Raw genomic sequence first — 20,218 nt, 5'->3', positions numbered from 1 at the left:
ATGTATTCTGTAACGTATTCCGTTACGTTACTCAATGAGAGTAACGTATTCTGAATACTTTGGATTACTTAATATATTATCATGCTGTTTACAACTACATGAATGTACTATTGCTGTGATTTATTACTGTTACTGAAGGTCCGCGGCTCCGAACCGTAGTAAAGGGACCTCTGGCTAATATGGTGGGTTCTGTGTCGGCTCGTAGCCGAAAACTAGCTTTACTTTGTTGTCTGGGTCAACTTTGCTAGCGACAGACAGAGAGAGGCGTTGAAAGGCTGCTCCAAGGATCTTATTGTTTTCGGAGGAAAACACGAACACAGCGTACAGTCGAGTCTTAATAGCTTACTTACAACTGGGCTCGTCAGGCTCTTGGCTGCAGTGGTTATTATTATATTTACATGCTTCCAGCTCCCGTTTTTGCTCGATGACAGCTCCTACTTTTCCTTTTTCTCCCTCCCTCGCTCACAGACACATAAAGTGTATGGCAGTCCATTCTCCCTGCAGCACGGACTACACTGCCCATGATGCTACATTCTTTAGAGCTATACCTGTAGCATTCTGCCTATTAGCTTAGCACAACAACAACAAAAAGGCCTCTCTCACCCAGGAAACACGCAGAGAGAGAGAGCGTCACCCTGTAACCATGGCAACCGTAACGCTGCCGCTTGAACAGAACGTAGCTGTCAAACAAAACCCAAACAGGCCTGACCCGCCACAATATGAAACAGGGAAGTACCGCCGTGTAATCCATTTATTTCAACAAAGTAACTGTATTCTAAATACCACCTTTTTAAACGGTAACTAACGGAATACAGTTACTCATATTTTGTATTTTAAATACATAACGGCGGTACATGTATTCCGTTACTCCCCAACACTGCTAATAGATGTGTGAAAACATCTGTCCAGTCCTTCAGTGTGCAAAGCAAATGATGGAACGACAAAAGGTTTAGTGTTTGTTTATCTTTGAAACTGTTTTTAATGCAAAAGAAATTCAGTTCACGTCAGTTCTATTTAAACATTACCAACAGTCGCCTCAAGGCGCTTTATATTGTAGGTAAAGACCCGACAATGTTAGAAAGAAACTCCAACAATCGCATTAAAGCCTGTGAGAAAGCACTTGGTGACAGTGGGAAGGGAAAACTCCCTTTTAACAGGAAGAAACTTCACATACATACAGACAAAACTTATGTATTTTTATGGTTTTAACTAAGGGCTGACTTTGTCAGTAATGCGCCATCAAATAAAAGAAGGCAGCACTCAATGGCAGCTGTGTGCTGTGAACTCCGTCATGTATCATTAAAGACCGTTTTAAACAGACTCTACATGTACACAAATACAGTTTTCATAAGGAATTCAAAAAAAGATAAAAGCAAGAACTTCCTAATAAATTACTCCACCTTTGCAACACCACAACTCAGAGCAAAATGAATGTGGTTGCTGCTGACGCTGTTTTATAAACACAGAAGATCCAGTTGTTCATCTAAAGTTCGTCCTTCTCCTCTCCCGGGCAGTAGCATGCTGCCCTCTGGCTGTTCATGTACGGTCTGCAGCCTAAAGTCCACACTGTGTTGAAGAAGGTGTCTGCTACAGTCTCGCATGCTGAGAAATAAGAAACAGCACAGGATCAACAGAAGGTGACGTACTCTGATTACAGTCAGAGATCAGTGATTAAAACATCACGAAGAAGAACATGACGGTGCATGAAAGGAAGGTGAAAATATTACTGACTTTCCACTTTGGACACGAAGCCGAGGCTCTTCTTGAGGTCCGAGCAGATGCTGTGGAGGCACCAGCGGAACTTGGAGTCGCAGCGATACTTGTTGGAGCCGCAGGTGTCGTAACACATATCCAGCTGATTGCAGCACTTAGTCATGGCAGGGATGCCCATGTCCATCTGACACACAGCAGGAAAGATCAATGTGTTTGTGTACAAGTGCAGGGTCACACTGCATAATGATTGAACATTATTAGCTCCGTCAGAAATAGGTTTGTTGTTTGTTCTGAGATCAGCTTTTATTTGGTTTTCATCGGACGAATTTTTACAGCACTGCTGTCACCTCTCTGTGTGGACTTTTTGTGTACTTTTTTATTACATAAACAAAGTAATATTTCTTTAGTAATGTCAGGATCTGGAGACTCGACTGGAAAATTCCATCAGGCAGTTCCTTGGTCTCCACCCCTGGGCGGAGCCATCGTCCCCGCTGCAGTCCTGCACACCTGAGACTGATTCAGGGCAATCAGGTTGAGGATTTAAGGATTTACTCCCCTGGACTATCGCTGCCTCTCCCTCAGAGCGAGGTTCACGCCGGTCACCAGTAAGCGCTATCAGTCAGTTTCACCTCTGCTTGGATACCCTGCACCTGCCGCCTTCTTAACCCAGTTCTCTTTTCTTCCCAGACGCAACCGCTCCGTTCCCGTCGCAACCTGCTAGACCCCCGTTCACCCCCGCTGTCACACGGTTACATCGTTAGCGACACCCTGCCACATATTCACTTGTTGACTAAATAATAAACACTGCAAAACGTTGAGCCGTCTCTGTTGTGGTTATTTGCAATCGAGTCCGATCTAGCTATCGGCCCGTGGCCATTGTGACAAGTAAACACCTCAGATGCTTTTAGATTGAGTGCCTTTATTAAAGGTGGAGTTCACCCTATTTTTCCTCCAGTCTACTTGCATAAACTCCTGTTTTTCCCAAGTTCTCCTGGATTTTAAAAGCATCTCACAGCCTCCTGCTTTGCTGCTCCTTCATGGAAACTCCACTCCATCTGTATAGAAACTGCCTGTTTCTATACAGATGTGCATATAATACTTTGCAGACAAAGCCTTCCTCCTGTCTTAACTGCTGTCACTTCATCACTTCTTTACTTAGAAGACACCAATAAATAAATAAATAATGCTGAACTGAGCGTCATGCGTCGCTCGTCAGATGCACAGTAGGAGTTGTTTTCTTCAGTAGAGCTGAGCAGACATTTAGCTCCCAGAATCAATAAGCTAACAGTGTTAAAATCACAAGTCTCCTGTTTCCAGCTGTGCTGAAGTCACATAATTAGCTGGAAGCAATTTTTCATCAAAACGAGATTTCCTCCGAGCTGCACAAATGAACACAGCGTTGTAAAAGAACAGGGATAAGACAAAATATTAACTGTACACAGCTCAGTTATGGAACAAGTCACATATTTTTGTTTTATTACCAATAATACCCAGAAACCCTGCTGCCACCCTGATGCATAAACGTGTGCTCTTTTTAATTTAAGCTTTGCTCTCTTGCTGTTTGTTCATCTGTTTTGGTGCCTGCCCCACCGCGTGGAGCTCAATCCCCCAAAGATATGTACGAGCAACACACTAACAATGTTTCTAAAATCATGTCCTGGTTACTGAAAACAATCAAATGTGTAGAAACAGAGCAGAGGCTTCTAAGATTCACAGAGAGACACATGAAGTCTAAAGAAGACTAAAATGAAATTTTGCTTGTAATGAAACTGTGTGACGTGTAAAGTACCGAAATAACACATGCAGCTCCACAGGTGTCTTATGTGTTGTTAATGCTAAAAGAGGAGAAACTTGTTGATATAATTCGTGCTATTAACAAAAGGGGCCACTGTATAAGTTAACTCTAGTTTATAGAGGAGCAAAATGAAATAAAGATGCTATATCAAGAACAGGTTATGACACAGGAAATGTGGGTTTTAAAATGAAGTTAGTGTTAACACACAGGAGTTGTTTTTAGGCAGCTTTTGGCTATGATAAAATTTACGCATGAGTAATTGCTTTTATGTTTGAACTTAATCGATTAAAATGGTTGTTTTCTCTTTGATCTTTCAGTAGAATAGGCGCTTATAATGATTTGCTTGTGATCTATTGTGAAAGGTGACTTTTAGGTCAGAGTGGAGGCGCTTGCAGCAGCGACAGTTTTGTGTACAGGATGTTGATGAAGGGAAAATATTGAATAAATGCTGTAAATGAATGCCACTACTCAAAGCTTACTAAAAAGCTGCAAGGTGTATAAAAATAGTTATAACTGCATCTGAAATAAAAGGTTAATATGATAACAGTATGCATAAACATTTTAAGGCCATCTTAAAGCTTTCTGTTACATTGTTAAAGCAATGATTATACTGCAGATTATATTGTACTGATAAAATACTTTTGTTCAATCCCAGAATTCCCCCTTTCGACCTCTGACCTACCAGAGGTCGACATATATGTTGTTGTGTCACTCCTCGTCCCACTCAACTACTTCCACACCCATCAATGACATCATGGACATTGGGGTCATCATGCCCGCTCTGACCCTCTCTAGCCGTCCTCTGGCTCAGCAAATCAGACAACTTCACGTCAAGACGAAGCTCCAGCAGCTCTTGAAACTGGCTTACACCTTTTCTGATTAGAAGCAAATGCTCATTACTCTCTATGGGGCCTCGATTGTCCTCCACCCAAACTCTATAAGCGCCTTGTGAAGATGGATCCAGCTTTTCATAACAGTATTGATGATTTCCAAATAAATTTGCTCCAAACAGACAGAAGAGACCTACCCCTTCTGGAATAGGAAGACCGAAGAAGTAGGAGCTACATCCATTTGGTTCTGGCATCTGGTAGCCCGAACGAGGAACAGGAGCTTTACCTGAGGGAGAAATAGCAATTAATAAATAAATAAATTACAATTAATTAAAATGTAGGTCATGTTTTGCAACAGGCCAGCAGGACTGTGCTGGGCTCTGTTTGATACCCCCGTGGATTTAAAATAGATCCATGTTTGCACATAGATGACATGTTGCACATCACTTGATGTTTGACCCAGTCAGCACATAAAACCTCTCCTATCAGAGTTCACAGTCCATTTCCAGGCTCAGATAACAACCACGACAAATATCAGCGTGTACGAGACCTTTCTGAAGAAATCCTGTTAGCTCCGAGAGGTGATTAAGACGTTATCAGGTGAGATAACTGACAGAGTGACAGAGGAGGATCTGCAAAAGCTGTGCGTACATACTAACTGGGCACATTTGTAATCAGCTGATTTGTGTTTATTAGAAATAGCATAAGATGATTACTTGGATTACTGGAATCATGATCGTATTCATAAAGGGTTCAGTTTTTGGGTATTCTTACAATTAAAAGAGCTGGCTGTTCAAAGGTGAAGAGCGGCTTTGTTCAAGCTTTAAATATTAAATGCTTCAAAAAAAGGAGGCAGAGTTAGTTTAAGACCGTTGTCGACTTGCTCGAGACAGACTCTCCAACATGCAAGAACGTGTAAGAACGTGGGGCGCCAGTCTGAAACAATCTCAGAGTAATGTCCACAACATAAAATCTTGAAGACTCAGATTATCATTAAAACATTTAGAGAATAAGGAGGGAAGGGGCAAAGCTGAACATCATCTGCTGTCTTCTTTGGGACAGAGCACGTTTGAAATGGACTGAGGCCAAGATAAAAACTCTTCTGTGGTCAGATTCATCAAAATGTGACATTATTTTGAGAAAACATGGATGCCGTGTCCTCCACACTATAGAGGACAGGACCAGTGTTGGTCAAGTTACTTGAAAAAAGTAATCAGTAACTAATTACTGATTACTTCCCCAAAAAAGTAATCCAGTTACTTTACTGATTACTTATTTTCAAAAGTAATTAATTACTTAGTTACTTTTTAAAAACACGATTTACAACCTGAATAGGTGATAAAGTGATAGATCTTTCAGCCCAATTCTACTTTTTCTGCATAATCATCATACAAAATGTAATCAAATGGAAAAGTCTCTTTTTTAAACTTGTTTTATTAGTTTTAATCTTTTAACTTTATGCATCAAGCAAAAATTAAATTATATGCAACATTCACTGACTGGAAGAAATTAGTTTAACATTTAAACCTATTTTCTGCACATTCCAGCACATAAAATAATTTTTTTTGTGTGTTTACACTCAGTCTTTCAAATAGATGCAAGTAAAACACAGCAGAAAATAAATAAAGTCAAAGACTAGCGGTCCTTTTGCTCTATTTTCACCTGTAAAGCAGGAGTAGAGTAGGCGGAGGTTTACCCTGGTGCAGGTGTGCCGCAGCGGTCAGTGGAAGAATCCGCGAGTTTCTCTGTGAGTTTCCCATTACGTCGTAGCTACTCGGTGCTTGCTTGGAAGTTTAGGGGTTTTTTTCACTGTAAAAAGAAGTTTTCTTCCCACGCACAATGGACACTAATGTTTTTGTCACTTTTTATGGAATCAAACTCAAAGTAAGGTCAGTACTTCCACGCTTTAAACGCTGCACGCTCATACTCTCTCCCGCACTCGATATATGATCCATTGTTGATCTGCACACAGCTGTTGTCACAAACGTCGCACTTGCTTACGTCACTGTCATGAGACATTCTCGCAAAAAAAAATATCACGGTTTTAGTAACGCAGCGCTCCTTCGGGAAAGTAACGGTAATCTAATTACCGTTTTTGCAATAGTAATCCCTTACTTTACTCGTTACTTGAAAAAAGTAATCGGATTACGCGTTACTGCCCATCTCTGGACAGGACTGTCTGGTTTGTTCAGCCGTCAGTGCTCAGTCCTAAAGCCTGCATCTCTGACGCTCGGGTGCATCAGTGGCTTTGGATCTGGCAGCTTGCACATCTGGAAATGCACCATGAACATTGAAAGGTATCGACAGGTTATAGAGAAACACATGCTCCCCCATCAGGATGACGCCTTTTTAAGGGAAGGCCGAGCATATTTCAGCAAAACAACACTAAACCACAAGCTGTTCTAGCAGCGTGGCTTCGGGTGCTGAACTGCTAACCTTTCTATGATTTGTTCCTGCCACCAAATTTACATGAACATAACATTTTTCTCAAAATGTTGCGTTTTGTCAGTTTAAAAATGTGTCAGCGTCAAACGTTCTATTCTGAATATAAAAGGAGTTTGTGAGATTTACAAATCCTTCCATTCTCTTGTTATGTACACTTTACACAGCTTTTCAAACTTTTTCAGGATCGGGGATTTAATTTGCTGCTCGTCACAGACCGAAGATGAGGGATGACATCATACAGAGCCAGCAGTAGAAAAAAAGCAGCAGCCTGAAGCGTTTTATATTTACTGACCTCATAATTTTAAACTCCAGTGCAGGTATCTAGCTTTGCTGTTTATCAATAATTTTATTTATGTATGCTTTTTATTATAAAGGCCCTACGATAATACAAACACAGATGCATACATGGCCTTAAACCAGACTGTGTAATACCACATGTTCACCTAGCAGACCTACCATATCTGCAGCGGTATTGACACACTCCGTCACGTCCGCCCATGAACTCCAGCATGGAGTCAAAGTATCCGCCGACGGTCTCAAAGCTGTCGCGGAGGGTCCCTAGTCCCCAGTCCGCATCTTCATCCCCTCCCTGTGTGCCGTCAGCTGCTTGGCCCTGTGCAGGTGGTGCATTTGCTGGGTCTCCGGCCTCCTGACTGAGAGCGCTGCGGAGGAACAGGCCCAGCAGGAGAAGCAGGACGGGAGCGAGAAGAGCCCAGCGGGTCATCCTGTGATACAGGCAGCTCAGTGTGAACAGAGAGTTCAGAGAGTGAGGGAGCGACACTCGGTGAGGTAATACTGAAACTGTCTGCGTGACCTGAACTTTAAACCTGACTCAGGGACGGCCTCATATGTGGAGGAACAAAGTCCGGCTTCTATCTCATCTTTTTAGCATATCTGAACTTGTGCTGTTCCTGTTGACGGGTGACACAGTGTGTTTGTTCAGTAGCTCACACAAGGTGATCCAATCACACACATACAGACACATTAAACACGGGGTCTGGGGGTCTTCCTCTGGGAATTTCAGAGAATCAAACACTTACAGTCCCTATACAACAATTTATATATAATTTATATATTTTCTGTATCATAGATGTGATAGAAATATCATGACTATACTGCAAAGATGATCCTTCTACCTCTTTGATGGCTGTTTTACCAACATGTAAGAACTCTTTCTCTGTTTCCATGTTTTTTACATTAATTTTGATAGATATACAGAAAGAAAATTAAAACACAGCAGGTGTCATGGTCCTGGGTCGGTGACCGAGTGCTTTAAGTTGATTATTATCATTTTTCTAGTTTATTCTGATTTTGTATTTGTTCTTAGGGTTTGAGTTGTGTGTTTCTATCATCCCTACCTGTGTTCTGTTCGTGTCCCCAGTTGGTTGTGTAAAACAGTCTGTGCGTTTCCTGTTTTACTTTGTAGGTTTGTGCCTCGTTATGTCCATTAGTTCCAGCTGTGTCCCCGCCTGTCTGCCATTTCCTAATTATCTGGTGTGTGTATTTATACTGCGTGTCTGCCTGTGCTCCTCATCGCGTCGTCTGTGTTCATTCCCTATGTTCAGTGGTGAGAAGGTTACTTTTAAAATGTATTCCAATACAGATTACATGCCCCAAAATGTATTCTGTAACGTGTTATGTTACTCAATGAGAGTAACGTATTCTGAATACTTTGGATTGCTTAATATATTATCATGCTGTTTACAACTACATGAATGTACTATTGCTGTGATTTATTACTGTTACTGAAGGTCCGCGGCTCCGAACCGTAGTAAAGGGACCTCTGGCTAATACGGTGGGTTCTGTGTCGGCTCGTAGCCAAAAACTAGCTTTACTTTGTTGTCTGGGTCAACTTTGCTAGCAGAGACAGAGAGAGGCGTTGAAAGGCTGCTCCAACAGAACTTATTGTTTTTGGAGGAAAACACGAACACGGTGTACAGTCGAGTCTTTATAGCTTACTTACAACTGGGCTCGTCAGGCACTCTTCTTGGCTGCAGTGGTTATTATTATATTTACATGCTTCCAGCTCCCGTTTCTGCTCGATGACAGCTCGTACTTTTCCTTTTTCTCCCTCCCTCGCTCACAGACACATAACGTGTATGGCAGTCCATTCTCCCTGCAGCACGGACTACACTGCCCATGATGCTACATTCTTTAGAGCTATACCTGTAGCATTCTGCCTGTTAGCTTAGCACAACAACAACAAAAAGGCCTCTCTCACCCAGGAAACACACAGAGAGAGTCATCCTGTAACCATGGCAACCGTAACGCTGCCACCTGGAACAACAGAACGTAGCTGTCAAACAAAACCCAAACAGTCCTGACCCGCCACAATATGAAACAGAGAAGTACCGCCGTGTAATCCATTTATTTCAACAAAGTAACTGTATTCTAAATACCACCTTTTTAAACGGTAACTGTAACGGAATACAGTTACTCATATTTTGTATTTTAAATACGTAACGACGGTACATGTATTCCGTTACTCCCCAACACTGCCTATGTTTCTCTACGTCTCCCTGCTCTGCCGTCCTCATCTGCCATCTCTGAGTTTCTCCCGCTGACCTTATGTTCCAGGTTTGTTTGTTAGTTTCACCCAGTTTAGGTTTATGTTCAGTCCTGCCCTCACTTCTGTTATTTTCACTGTAAATAAACTTCCACTCGCATCTCCGTCACCGTCTGCATCTTGGGTCCTCATTTATTCATCACACGACTGCTGCCCCAGTCGTGACAGCAGGAAATTATATAAATATATCCTAAATATTGAAAGGCGATGCTAGATTGAAGTCTTTTGAAATTGTCATTTGTGCAACAATATGTAACCATTGCTTGTAAAATGTTTCTTGCGGCTTCTGTTACATCCATAAGATGAGAGAAGCTGTCTCTAATTTTCCGTTGCACATTTAGAAACCGCAAGTTCCTGTTTTTGTAAGGTGCAAGACTGTTCACTTTCGCTTTTCTGCATGGCTCGTACGCATGTTAGTTTGTGAAAGATCAGTCTGTATGGGGACGACTGGAAAGTTTGATAAAAGTCATGGCTTGTATGGTATGGCGAGGGGCCACACACATACAGACACACTCGCTCAGAGACGCCTGCCTTAAACTGTCACGTGGATAACTGAACTGTGTGTAACTGGTGTCAATAAAAGAGGCAAAGAGTTTGTCAGGTCAGGTTTGGAGTCGCTTGGATGCGCGAGTGGCAACACTTCTCACCTCGACGCTCGGCAAGAAACCAGTTGAGCTCCAAGTGTCTGCTTTGCTCGCAGCGACAGGTCTCTGAGACAACGAGGTCTGTGAGCTTCGACCTAACAGGCCATGTGTCCGCTTGTACACCTGCAGTTTATTTGACAGGAAAAAGACACAGAAAACAAAGTTAAAGATAAAAGGGACTAATACATTTTGAAACATGTTATTAATATTTTAGTACATGTGTTCCTGCCCCCCTGTGAGCCTGACCTGGACAAGAGTCTAACAGAACGGCTGGATACAGACCACCTCTCTACTTTTAAGAGGCTTCATTATCCGCAGTATGATTAACTGATGTTCATCCCTGCAACATACACTTTATTTAACAGCTATGACAGCCAGTTTTCTTTAAAAACACTGTTTTCTTACTGTTCAGTGCACTGAACAACATCGGCAGTAATTACAGAATACATATGTCTATATATAAATATAATCAATTTGTTTAATCAGTTAATTTCATTTAAAACATTCAATAAATGCATGAATGCATTTTTATTTAATAGTAATGGTGTATTTGGTTACTTCATTTTGGCACTCATGGCTCTCCATAAAACAAAGAGAGGACTGTGACATTAACTGTAATGATAACTCATTTTGAAATAAATCACCAGTGCTGCCGGTGTGTGTGTAACGTCATTTGACTGTGATGCTTTAAAGCAGGAAAACACAAATTTTCTTATTTCCACAAATTCCTCTCATTTGTTTAATAAAACGAACACCAGGAATAATATTTAACATCTTTAAAAACCTTATTTATCTATTGTCTGCCTTTTGTGACTGAGGCTGCTCCTACTTCCCACAGCCTTTAAATACAGTATAATAGCAAAATCCTGACATGGGCATGGACTTTGGCATTGAAACTGTGAAATGACTTTCAAAAAGAGAGAAAAGGAGACTGTGGCTCTGTTTGTTAATTGTGGTTTTAATTATAAGGCGGTGGAGGAAATGTCAGTAGTGGTGGACAATGACTGGAAATGTGTCACAATTAAAATTCTTATGGAAAAAAAGAAAAATGTTAAAGCAAGTTGTATGAATAGAATACTGTAGGCTGTAGTAGAGACATTTAAGAGTTGTATGGAAGAAAATTTAACACAAAAGCTGTTTTTTGCACATTTTATTGGACTACTTGGATTTTTGATGATGGATGATGATGATTTCAATTCCATTTTTTGTAGCATGTGTGCGTTTGTTATGTGTTTTTTGTCAATAACCCATTTCCTTTCCCATTTTACAGAGCATGGTCTGATTTCATACTGACTCTGGCGTTTAAGTATCGTCTTGTGTTAAAACCTTGCAGCCATGGCAGCCCGCTGTGGCTTTGACAGGGGAATAAACAGCGGGCCGGCACAGCCCTGAAACTTTTTGGATTCTCACTTGATAACAGCGCATCTTTGAAGTTATTTACCATATTTGATCGGACAATAATATAAAATACCAAGCCAAGTGTGTTAGACTGTCTCTCACAGAGTGATACTGAAATAAACAATCAGTGCAATCTGAGTTATCCACCTTTGTTACTTTTTTAAAATGTAAGATACATTATTAAAACCATGATGTTATGAAGTATGTAAGATAGTTGTATCTTACATTTTAAAAAAAAGTAACAAAGGTGGATAACTCAGATTGCACTGATTGTTTATTTCAGTATCACTCTGTGAGAGACAGTCTGACACACTTTTCTTGGTATTTTATATTATTGTCCGATCAAATATGGTAAATAACTTCAAAAATGCGCTGTTATCAAGTTAGAATCCAAAAAGTTTCAGGGCAGTGCCGACCCGCTGTTTATTCCCCTGTCAAAACCACAGCGGGCTGCCATGGCTGCAAGGTTTAACACAAGACGATACAAATCTTCACCGCTAGGCGGCGACAAGCGTCCGTAGCGTTAAACCAATGACCCAGTCGTATGGAAGTGACGTGAAGTGACGTAAATATCGAACACGGAATTAAATGTGAACGGCTGAAGAACGTACCGTCATGTACACAAGCGAAACCCCGATCGCTGGAGCGACCTGTGATAAAGTGATCCGCGTGACGGCGTAAAGTGAAAGACGTTTATTTCCTGTTTGTGTTTGTTAGCGCGCACGTTGCTGTTTGTTTTTCGATATCGGACCTTTATAACTCCGGACCGAGCTCTGTACACACAGAGACGCACATTACGAGGAGTAAGATGGCTTTTTCGAACCTGTTCTCGAGGCTCTCCGCTGTGGATGAAGGTGTGAAGAGTGCGGGTCAGCCTGCCGTCACGCAGCGGTATTTAATGAACGTTTACCGGGGTTAGATCTGTTTTTATGGCCTCCTCTTCATCACTCACTCTCTCTGTTTGGCAGGAATGAGCCTGGGGGAGGTGGGAGAAAGAGGAAAACTCAGTGCGAGCTGCTTGGATCTCACAAAAAGGTGAGCTAACCTTGGCATTAAGGTTTGACATAACACATTAAAACAATATATTTTAGTTTGTCATAGTTTGTGTTCAACCCATCCTGTCTCTACGACAGCCAATCATAAGAGAGTTGCTTAAAAACAGGAGGGCCAGTGTCAGATAAGCGCTTCTTTTAAATGGTGTTCCTGCCTCCAGCGCAGGAACACTTCCGGGATCGCGATCCCTCTTGTAACCCAAACCGTCCGGGAGCATGAACATAAATAAACACACACGGGGAAACGGGAACAACCAAAGCACTACACCAAAAAATAAACGTAAATCAGTGATTCCTGAGATTAGGGACAAAACAGGTTTTAATTTTCTAAAATATATTTTTTGATTTTTCAAAACCATATTTACATATAATTGTTACACAAAGTTTTGGCTGTCTCACCATGTTTTGGCACAATCTCCTAGGTGTAACATTTTTTAATAATTTATGTTTTTGCTGGAGAAGTGCAAGGTTTTTGTCAACACCGTCAGACACAAAGAAATGCAAAAATATATATTTTAAATTAAGTTGTTTCAGCTATTTTGACTATTAGCAGCTTCTCTATTCTATTGTTTATGCACATATGTTTTCAAAGTAATTATACCACATTTAAAAGTAAGATTGTTTTGGCTTTTTATTATTAGAGTTACAGTCATACATATTTTCAGAAGCTTGTATTTAAGCTCTATAAGAAACAATCATATTAATGTATCATGATGTAGATGTGTTCGCTTCATCAATCAGTGACCTCCAGCTTCCACTGGTGGGTTTGGCATCAAAGTGTTGGGGGGTTAGTATCAAATGTGTGGTAGCTGGGATGGGAATTAGCTGCTCCTTCATGAGTAAGGGAAAGAGAAGACAGGAGATGGGAGTGGTGACAGTGGTGGGAAGAAGCTTCTTGAAGAGTGTCTGGTTTGCATGATCTCTCGCTGTTCAACAACATGCAGGATAGGGAAGAGCTTGAAGAGTGCTATAATGTGAACATCTCTACCAACCTACCTGCTGTGGTGAGCCTTTGTGGCCAAGGAGCAGCCGGTAGCTGCTAATAAAATAAAATGTAGAACGTTTATTTTTCTGCAGAAGCCGTTTGTCCAAGCCCAGGGACCCAGAACTCGAAGTAACGCCAAAGCTGATAACACAAAGGCCAAAGTGTGTTTAATGCCGAACAGCGACGGTGAGCAAAGACTGGGCGAAGGCTTCAGTAACAGAGGCCGTCAATCTCAAAGGCAGAAACATCTGAAGAAGAAGGATGGACAGAAAGATCCATATCAGCACAAGGAGGGACGGAGAGGGAGATTTTCCCGTGGACGAGGAAGACCGATGTTTGGAAGAGGCGGGAGAGGACATGAAAATGACATGATGGTAAGCAAGACTCCAGGATGGCTTTAATTACAAACGCCATCCACCATCAGCTGGTTAGAGCTGCAACAGCTTGAGTTTATGATGGATTGGCTCGCCAGTTCATGTCACGCCATCAGTACAAACAGATACTTGGATCCTTCGGCGTTAGCTGGAATATTTATTGAAGCGGACACATTAATTCAAGTAATCCTTCAGTGGAATCAAATGTAACTTGTGTCTCCTTTCTTTTAGGACTTTCAAGTGAAGCCGAGGTTCATGACTCAGGAGTTCAAGGACCAGAATGCGCTGCTGGTGGACGGGCGGTTACTTTGTCGACATTTTCTTTACGGACGATGCCTAAAGGCAGGTTGCATCACAGCTGATTATTTAACTTTACCCGAATCTCTTTTTTCAGACTGCGAAAATGAAAAATGTGCTTTCTTTCCTTTCCTGGATACAGGCTGAGAGTTGCCAGCTGGAGCATATTCAGGGTTACAACGATCTCATCAAAGAAGTCTGTAAATTTTACATCCAAGGCTTCTGCACAAAAGGGGAGAGCTGTCCGTACATGCACAATATCCTTTGATATACTGTTGTAAGCTGCCACAAACACATCTCGTTAACCGAATGAAAGCGGAGGTTGTTGGCTGTCTTGTATTTCCTATACCAAGCTGCATAGTCTTTTCCTTGCAAGTTTTTCCATAGAAAAGGAAAATGCCATCAAGGAGAAGACTGCAAGTTTTCTCACGAGCCGCTCACTGACGTCACGGGAAAACTGTTGGATGAGGTGTGCACGGAGAAGTCAGGCATGAAAATGGTCTCAAAATGTTTTGCATGCATCAAAATGTAAATACTTTGCTTCTTTTCACCGCAGTTAATAAAACGGCAACGTGACCTCTCTGAGCTTGCAAAAAAAGCTGAGCATGAGCCTCTGGGACGGCCGGCAAGCAATGAGGAGGCAGGAATGACAGAAACAAACGGGACCCCCAATGTTTTCATGGACCCGCTCAGGTATGCACCTCTGAATTTAAACATGTCCTCATCCTCACGTGCAGTAAGTGTAATTAAAGGATTAGTTCATGAATATGAGACCGACGACACAGAAGATGGGCTTTTATGTGCAGGCATAGACTTTTAGCCTTTAACAGGAATTTTTCTAATAATCCATGCACGTTACCTTCACTGGATATTTTTATTTTTCAGGCCTAACTTTTACCACAGCGCAGCTGCAGCTGCAGCTGCAGAGGGGGAACCCTCCGTACACCAGATACAAGAAATGGCCACAGTTACAGATGAAGCTGTTCTTCGGTGTGCAGCAGACACCGCTCGACCTCACAGCCCTTCATCAACCAGCAGTAACTGCCCGGAGCCAGTTTGTTATTCAGTGGAAGCCATGCTTGGACCTCAGCTGTACAGGTCTTTCCCTAGCTTCTATAATACTCCTGAGAGCAAAGAACCTACTACCCCTTCTGCCGCAGAGACCACCTCCGAGGCCGCTTTAGGCTCCATGACACAAAAGGAAGTTCCCTATTCTGTTGATGCTGTCCTCAGGTCCTTAAAATCAGTGGAAAGTTCAACCCTTGGTCAAAGACCCACTGCTTCAAGTGTAAAAACTGAGGAAATCCCAGATCCTCTCTTAAGTTCACAACATCAAGTACAAAAAGTCTCACTGAGTATCAAACATGAGCCAAACAAACCCTTCAAGAAAATGTACAAGAGCCTGTCTGCCCTACAAGCGCACGGCAGCCTGATTTCTAGCTCTGAGCTTATTCTTTCCTCTGGTACTCAGCAATGTGGAGCTATACCAGAGTCCCTGAAATCTGCTGAAATGGCTTTTCATGAAGTTAAACTGGAGCGTTTGCATCCTCCTGTTATAGATGAAGATAATCCTGCATCTTCCAAAAGCAAATCAGACATGAATGAAAGCTCACAGCTTCCTGCAGATAACACCCGTCCTCCTAAACATCTCTTGGGTATTTCTCCCTCTTCAGGCGTCTCAGAGTTTAAAAGCAGAACTTCTGCTCCTGTCGAACCTGCAGATAGCTCCATTAAGACGAGTGACTCTGCAAACATTGCCGTTCACCATTTTGCAGCACAGCAGCTTGCTGAGATCCCTCGGTACCCAAGAAAGACAAAATCTGTCTTCCGACCCGGTGCACAGAAACGCTGTTCTGCTAAAATGTCACCGGAGTGCAGCAGGGAGACTCCAACTCTGTCCGATTGTTCAGCCGGACGTAAAAAGACTCAGAAAATCCCCTTCAGTTGCCTTTTTAAAAACCCAATCACTGAGAGCGTGACACCGACACCTGACCCAGTGAGAGCCTCACAGTCTGCACATTTCACCAGCAAAGAAGGACATTTAAAAACGGAAGTCAAACCTGAGAAAACCTCTGCTGCTTCCTTCCTCAGCCTTTTTGCAAACCCCCTCTCTGAGACTTTGAGTTTGCCTCCCTGCAGTCAGGCGTCAGCTGAAAGTCCTTTTCAAAGCGTTTCTAATGTAGTGTTGGCTCCTTCGTGTGAGGTCCAAACTGATGTCAAACAAAGTCCTGATAGTTGCTCCACAGCCTCTGAAGCTGAGCCTGATCCTGTGAAGCAACCAGCAGATCCAGCTTGCAGCATCGTGCAGGATTCAATCAAGGAGACTTCCTCCAGTCCAGCTCCGGGTGGTCCGAATCCATCGGAAACTCCGGCACAGCAGCAACTGCCTCACGTCTCCTCGCCCACAAGTAAGGATGCGCTCCTCACGTACAAAAATGTCTAACGTCCATTAGGGCTGCCACGATTAGTCGACTAGTCACGATTACGTCGACTATTAAAATCGTCGACGACTGATTTAATGGTCGACGCGTCGTTTGAGGCTTTGTAAGATCCCAAAAGACGCAGGAATAAGTTGTAGGATTTAAGAGTGTAATAACGGACTGAAACAGAAGATGGCAGCACTGCATGTACAAGGATGCCAGCTGCCCTTAAACCCCGAAGAAGAAGAAGCTGTGTCCCAGAATTCATAGCGCGGCTCAGCTCAGTCGTCAACAATGGCGGCAGCTAGTTAGTTTTAATATTACTCTTATTATTCTTTCTAGGTCACAAAATAAACGATTAACATATTTTCAGGCGAGAATGTAGCTGTGTAAACCTCAAATATCTGCTCAGTTTATCAAGACACCACATATTTTCAAAAGCGCTCCGACGTTTTCGGAGACGTCTGTTACCCACCAGCTAGCTCGATAGCTAGCCGGAGGCTAGACTCACTAGAGCAGGTGTGAACACCGGACTCCCGGCAAATCGTTTTCAAACCCACCACCGTCTTTCGCTACTCAGGTTAAACATGATATATAAGTCATTTAGATAACTTAAAAATGTTATTGTTTGCCTTTTTTTTTTTTTAGTATTTTATTTGTTCCTGATTAAATCGGTTTGGCTGAGATTAAAGTTATAGTTTTTACACAGCTGAATAAACGTCAAGCAGATTAAACTCCATGAAACAATCTGCAAATGTCATTAAAATTTAATAAACTCTCATCTTGTCTTTATTTTTAGTTAGCACGTACCTTAAACACTTAAAGCTGTAAGCTAATGATAGTTATATAAGAGCAGATGCTGCTGGTACAATAAGCTGTACATTTTATGTCCAATGGATGATGATCTGATTAGTCGACTAATCGCAAAAATAATCAGTGACTAGTCGACTATCAAAATAATCGTTTGTGGCAGCCCTACTGTCCATTTGTGTGTCTAAAATGTGCTCTTAACACCTGCCACAGGGGCGCCTAAGGATTCAGTCCTGAAATCCCTGTTTGTGAGCCTGAGCCCATACCAGGAGGATGGAGAGCAGCGGGGTGGCATTCAGATCAGTGGTGCGCCGTTTATTCACGCCCGCTAAAAACATTAAATACTTTAAATAAAATTTTAGTGGAATGAAACAGAAATCTGTTTTTTTTTTTTTAATTTCAGAACTAGAAATGAACAACAAAGGTCGTGTCGGGCACACTTTTGGAAAACAACAGCACGAAGAAAAGAAGCATCGGGTACGTGAATGCATGTTTAACATAAAACAGTTTAGGTTTAGGCCACGCCCCCAAACTGAGCAGAAAGAAGAAGAAGCAGAAAGAATCTGCTCAAAGAATCAGGGTCAGTTCAAACTGTACTTCTTTATCTGCCAGACTGTTAGTGTGGAAGAGAAGTAGATGCTCTCTTCAGCCTAATCAGCCTCCACAGGCAGTAATTCTTTACATCGACAAGGTTCCCGAGAGCTCTTCAAAAGTTTTAAAGCCTGAAAAATCAACAAAATTAAGAGCATAAAATAACTTAAATTTCCCATAAATTTGATGAAAGACTATATTTTTGAGACTGGTAGGAAGAAAATACAGCTTTTAACATAAGTTTTGTCACTGCTCACATTTATTGTCTGTTTATTTTCAGTGGTGATTGTACACATTTATCTATTTTAAGATTTAGGTACGTATGCATTAAGCTAATCGAATAATTGGAGAGAAAAATATAAAATAAAAATGTGACAAATTGGTCACAATGGGCTGGGACGGCTGCAGGGCCGACTGTTCAAAATCACCTTTCAGATTATTGTTCATAGGCAGTCAAATATAATACTGCATTTCAGCATTGTTTGGTTAGTATTTAGTTAGTATTTTTCAAATGGTGAGGGGCCCTGTTTGGAGTTGGTAGTGTAATCCTGTCTTGGTTTGTTAGTTACTGCTGTAAAAAAGCAGTTTGGCCTCTGAAGTCTGTTTGTTTCAGCGGTTTAGTGTTCGTGTGAGAGTTTTTACACAGACACTGATCAGAGATGATTTACACCTGAATATTGTGAGTTTTTCTATTTATTTCTTTGTGCTCTGCTCCTCAGACGTCCAGTAGTCGGCCCACCGTGAAGGCGTCTGCACGCTCAACAGACGACCAGCTTTCTTTTCAAACTCCTCAGAACTCCTCAGAGGTAACAGCTGGGCCGACCCTCAGCAGTCCAGGCGTGACCGAACCTCAGGTTAGAAACTCTGGCACGTACAAGCTGCCACTGGAACCAGCAACACCGGAGATCAACCACCACACCGACCCGAGAGAGATGCACTGCTCTAGGAAAGAAAAGAGGGGGCGTGGGAGGGTGGGGGTGACTCCACTGAAGGACCTTTTTAAGACTCTGGACAGCGCTGTTTTCCACCTGGGACGTTAACGTTGGGTTTCCTCTGTTAGATGCAATCATAGGTCACCAAAGTTTTGACTAAATCACATCGGTGCATCAAACCAGATTATCAGTGTTTGCACAGTCCTGTCAGTCTTTTGGGGTTTTTTTTGAAAATGACACTAAAACTGACACTTTTTTCCCTTTTTTTTGCTTTGTGATCAGTCACGTGACTGTGTTCAGCATCTGACACATTTAATTAAATCCTGTGTTTTAACAGGCTCATTGTGTGTTATTTTCTTTCAACATTATTTTTATACATTCCTGTGACTTAAATTTAGCTCACTGTAGAGTTTTTTTTTTTTTTATTAAAAACATGTTTATTTTAATGAAATAATAACCCAAAACACTCATTTGTGCCTCAAACGTTTTGGTAAAGGTGTAAAATCTTCTACTTTGATACTGTAAGTAAACTTTATGCATATATTCCAAATTGTCTGATTTTCAGCATTTGTTGTTTCCATTTTCAGTGAATATTTGCCAGTTTTTTTAAAAGGTTTTTTTCACAAATAAAATGTTGACAGCATTAGTTCAGATCATGATTCAGGAAGCGTAAAAAAGAGATGAACATCTATGCAACTAAGTGCATATTTGAATGAAAAAACATACATAAAACACGTGTTCATATGAGTATTCTTGGTGGAAGACATTTTTCTCCCTTCTGGAGGATTCTTCATTCGATCCTAACGATTGTTGCAGGTAAAATAAATAAAATGAAGCTCATTAATCTTTAAATCCAGCTTGTCATCCAGTACTGAAGATAGCCAAGTGGAACAGGAACATGACTAACACCAGGGTGGCGGTGGATCAAATCTGGGTGCTGATTATCAAAGCAGACAACCACATGTGCTCCTACAACACAAACATGGGCAACAAGTCTAAATAAAATTATAATAAAAGGTAAAATTTAAAGGAATAAATAAAAGGTACAAACAAATTCCCAAGATATGGAAATAAAAAAAGGTAAATGGGAAATGCCAAGCAAGATAAGGGTGGAAAAATAAGAACGAACAAAACAAAATGAAAAATCCTCAAGGTAAGTGTAACTTTTTATTTAGTGCACAAACAGTTTTTCCTTTTTTATATTGAGAGGCAGGAACTGACACGTTTATGATTTAGAGTTCAGATTTTCAGCGACAGTAGCTGACTGTGGCCACAAGATGACAGTAATGTTAATGCATAGAAACAGGCGAGGAGCTTAGTGACAGTGCTGTGTGATGTGACAGGCTTTGATATGTTTTATTTTATT

At 41.6% G+C, this 20,218-nt stretch overlaps 2 protein-coding genes across 4 annotated transcripts; one reads left to right on the top strand and one right to left on the bottom strand.

Moving 5' to 3' along the window:
* Nucleotides 1-879: 879 nt before the first annotated feature.
* On the bottom strand, nucleotides 880-7,577 carry LOC102780052 (group XIIB secretory phospholipase A2-like protein). Its single transcript, XM_006799624.3, has 4 exons — nucleotides 7,240-7,577; nucleotides 4,536-4,624; nucleotides 1,732-1,897; nucleotides 880-1,602 (listed from the first exon to the last, which is right to left on the bottom strand). The coding sequence occupies exons 1-4, from the start codon at nucleotides 7,505-7,507 to the stop codon at nucleotides 1,484-1,486; spliced, it is 642 nt and encodes a 213-aa protein (XP_006799687.2). The 5' UTR covers nucleotides 7,508-7,577; the 3' UTR covers nucleotides 880-1,483.
* A 4,399-nt stretch (nucleotides 7,578-11,976) lies between these two features.
* Nucleotides 11,977-19,396, top strand: LOC102793786 (uncharacterized). 3 transcript variants are annotated; one of them, XM_087842167.1, is made up of 11 exons: nucleotides 11,977-12,245; nucleotides 12,360-12,426; nucleotides 13,521-13,802; nucleotides 14,034-14,144; nucleotides 14,242-14,357; nucleotides 14,460-14,568; nucleotides 14,656-14,792; nucleotides 14,985-16,507; nucleotides 17,543-17,635; nucleotides 17,733-17,806; nucleotides 18,640-19,396. In XM_087842167.1, the coding sequence occupies exons 3-11, from the start codon at nucleotides 13,599-13,601 to the stop codon at nucleotides 18,958-18,960; spliced, it is 2,688 nt and encodes an 895-aa protein (XP_087698293.1). In that variant the 5' UTR covers nucleotides 11,977-12,245; nucleotides 12,360-12,426; nucleotides 13,521-13,598; the 3' UTR covers nucleotides 18,961-19,396. The 3 variants fall into 3 exon arrangements, with proteins under 3 accessions (XP_087698293.1, XP_087698292.1, XP_087698294.1); XM_087842166.1 differs by having other exon boundaries at nucleotides 11,977-12,282; XM_087842168.1 differs by having other exon boundaries at nucleotides 12,211-12,260.
* Nucleotides 19,397-20,218: the final 822 nt, after the last annotated feature.

The sequence above is a fragment of the Neolamprologus brichardi genome, chromosome 6 (assembly GCF_056152115.1).
Source record: "Neolamprologus brichardi isolate AB-2024 chromosome 6, ASM5615211v1, whole genome shotgun sequence".
In the NCBI taxonomy this organism is placed as follows: domain Eukaryota; kingdom Metazoa; phylum Chordata; class Actinopteri; order Cichliformes; family Cichlidae; genus Neolamprologus; species Neolamprologus brichardi.
This window is presented reverse-complemented; position numbering and strand designations above follow the sequence as displayed.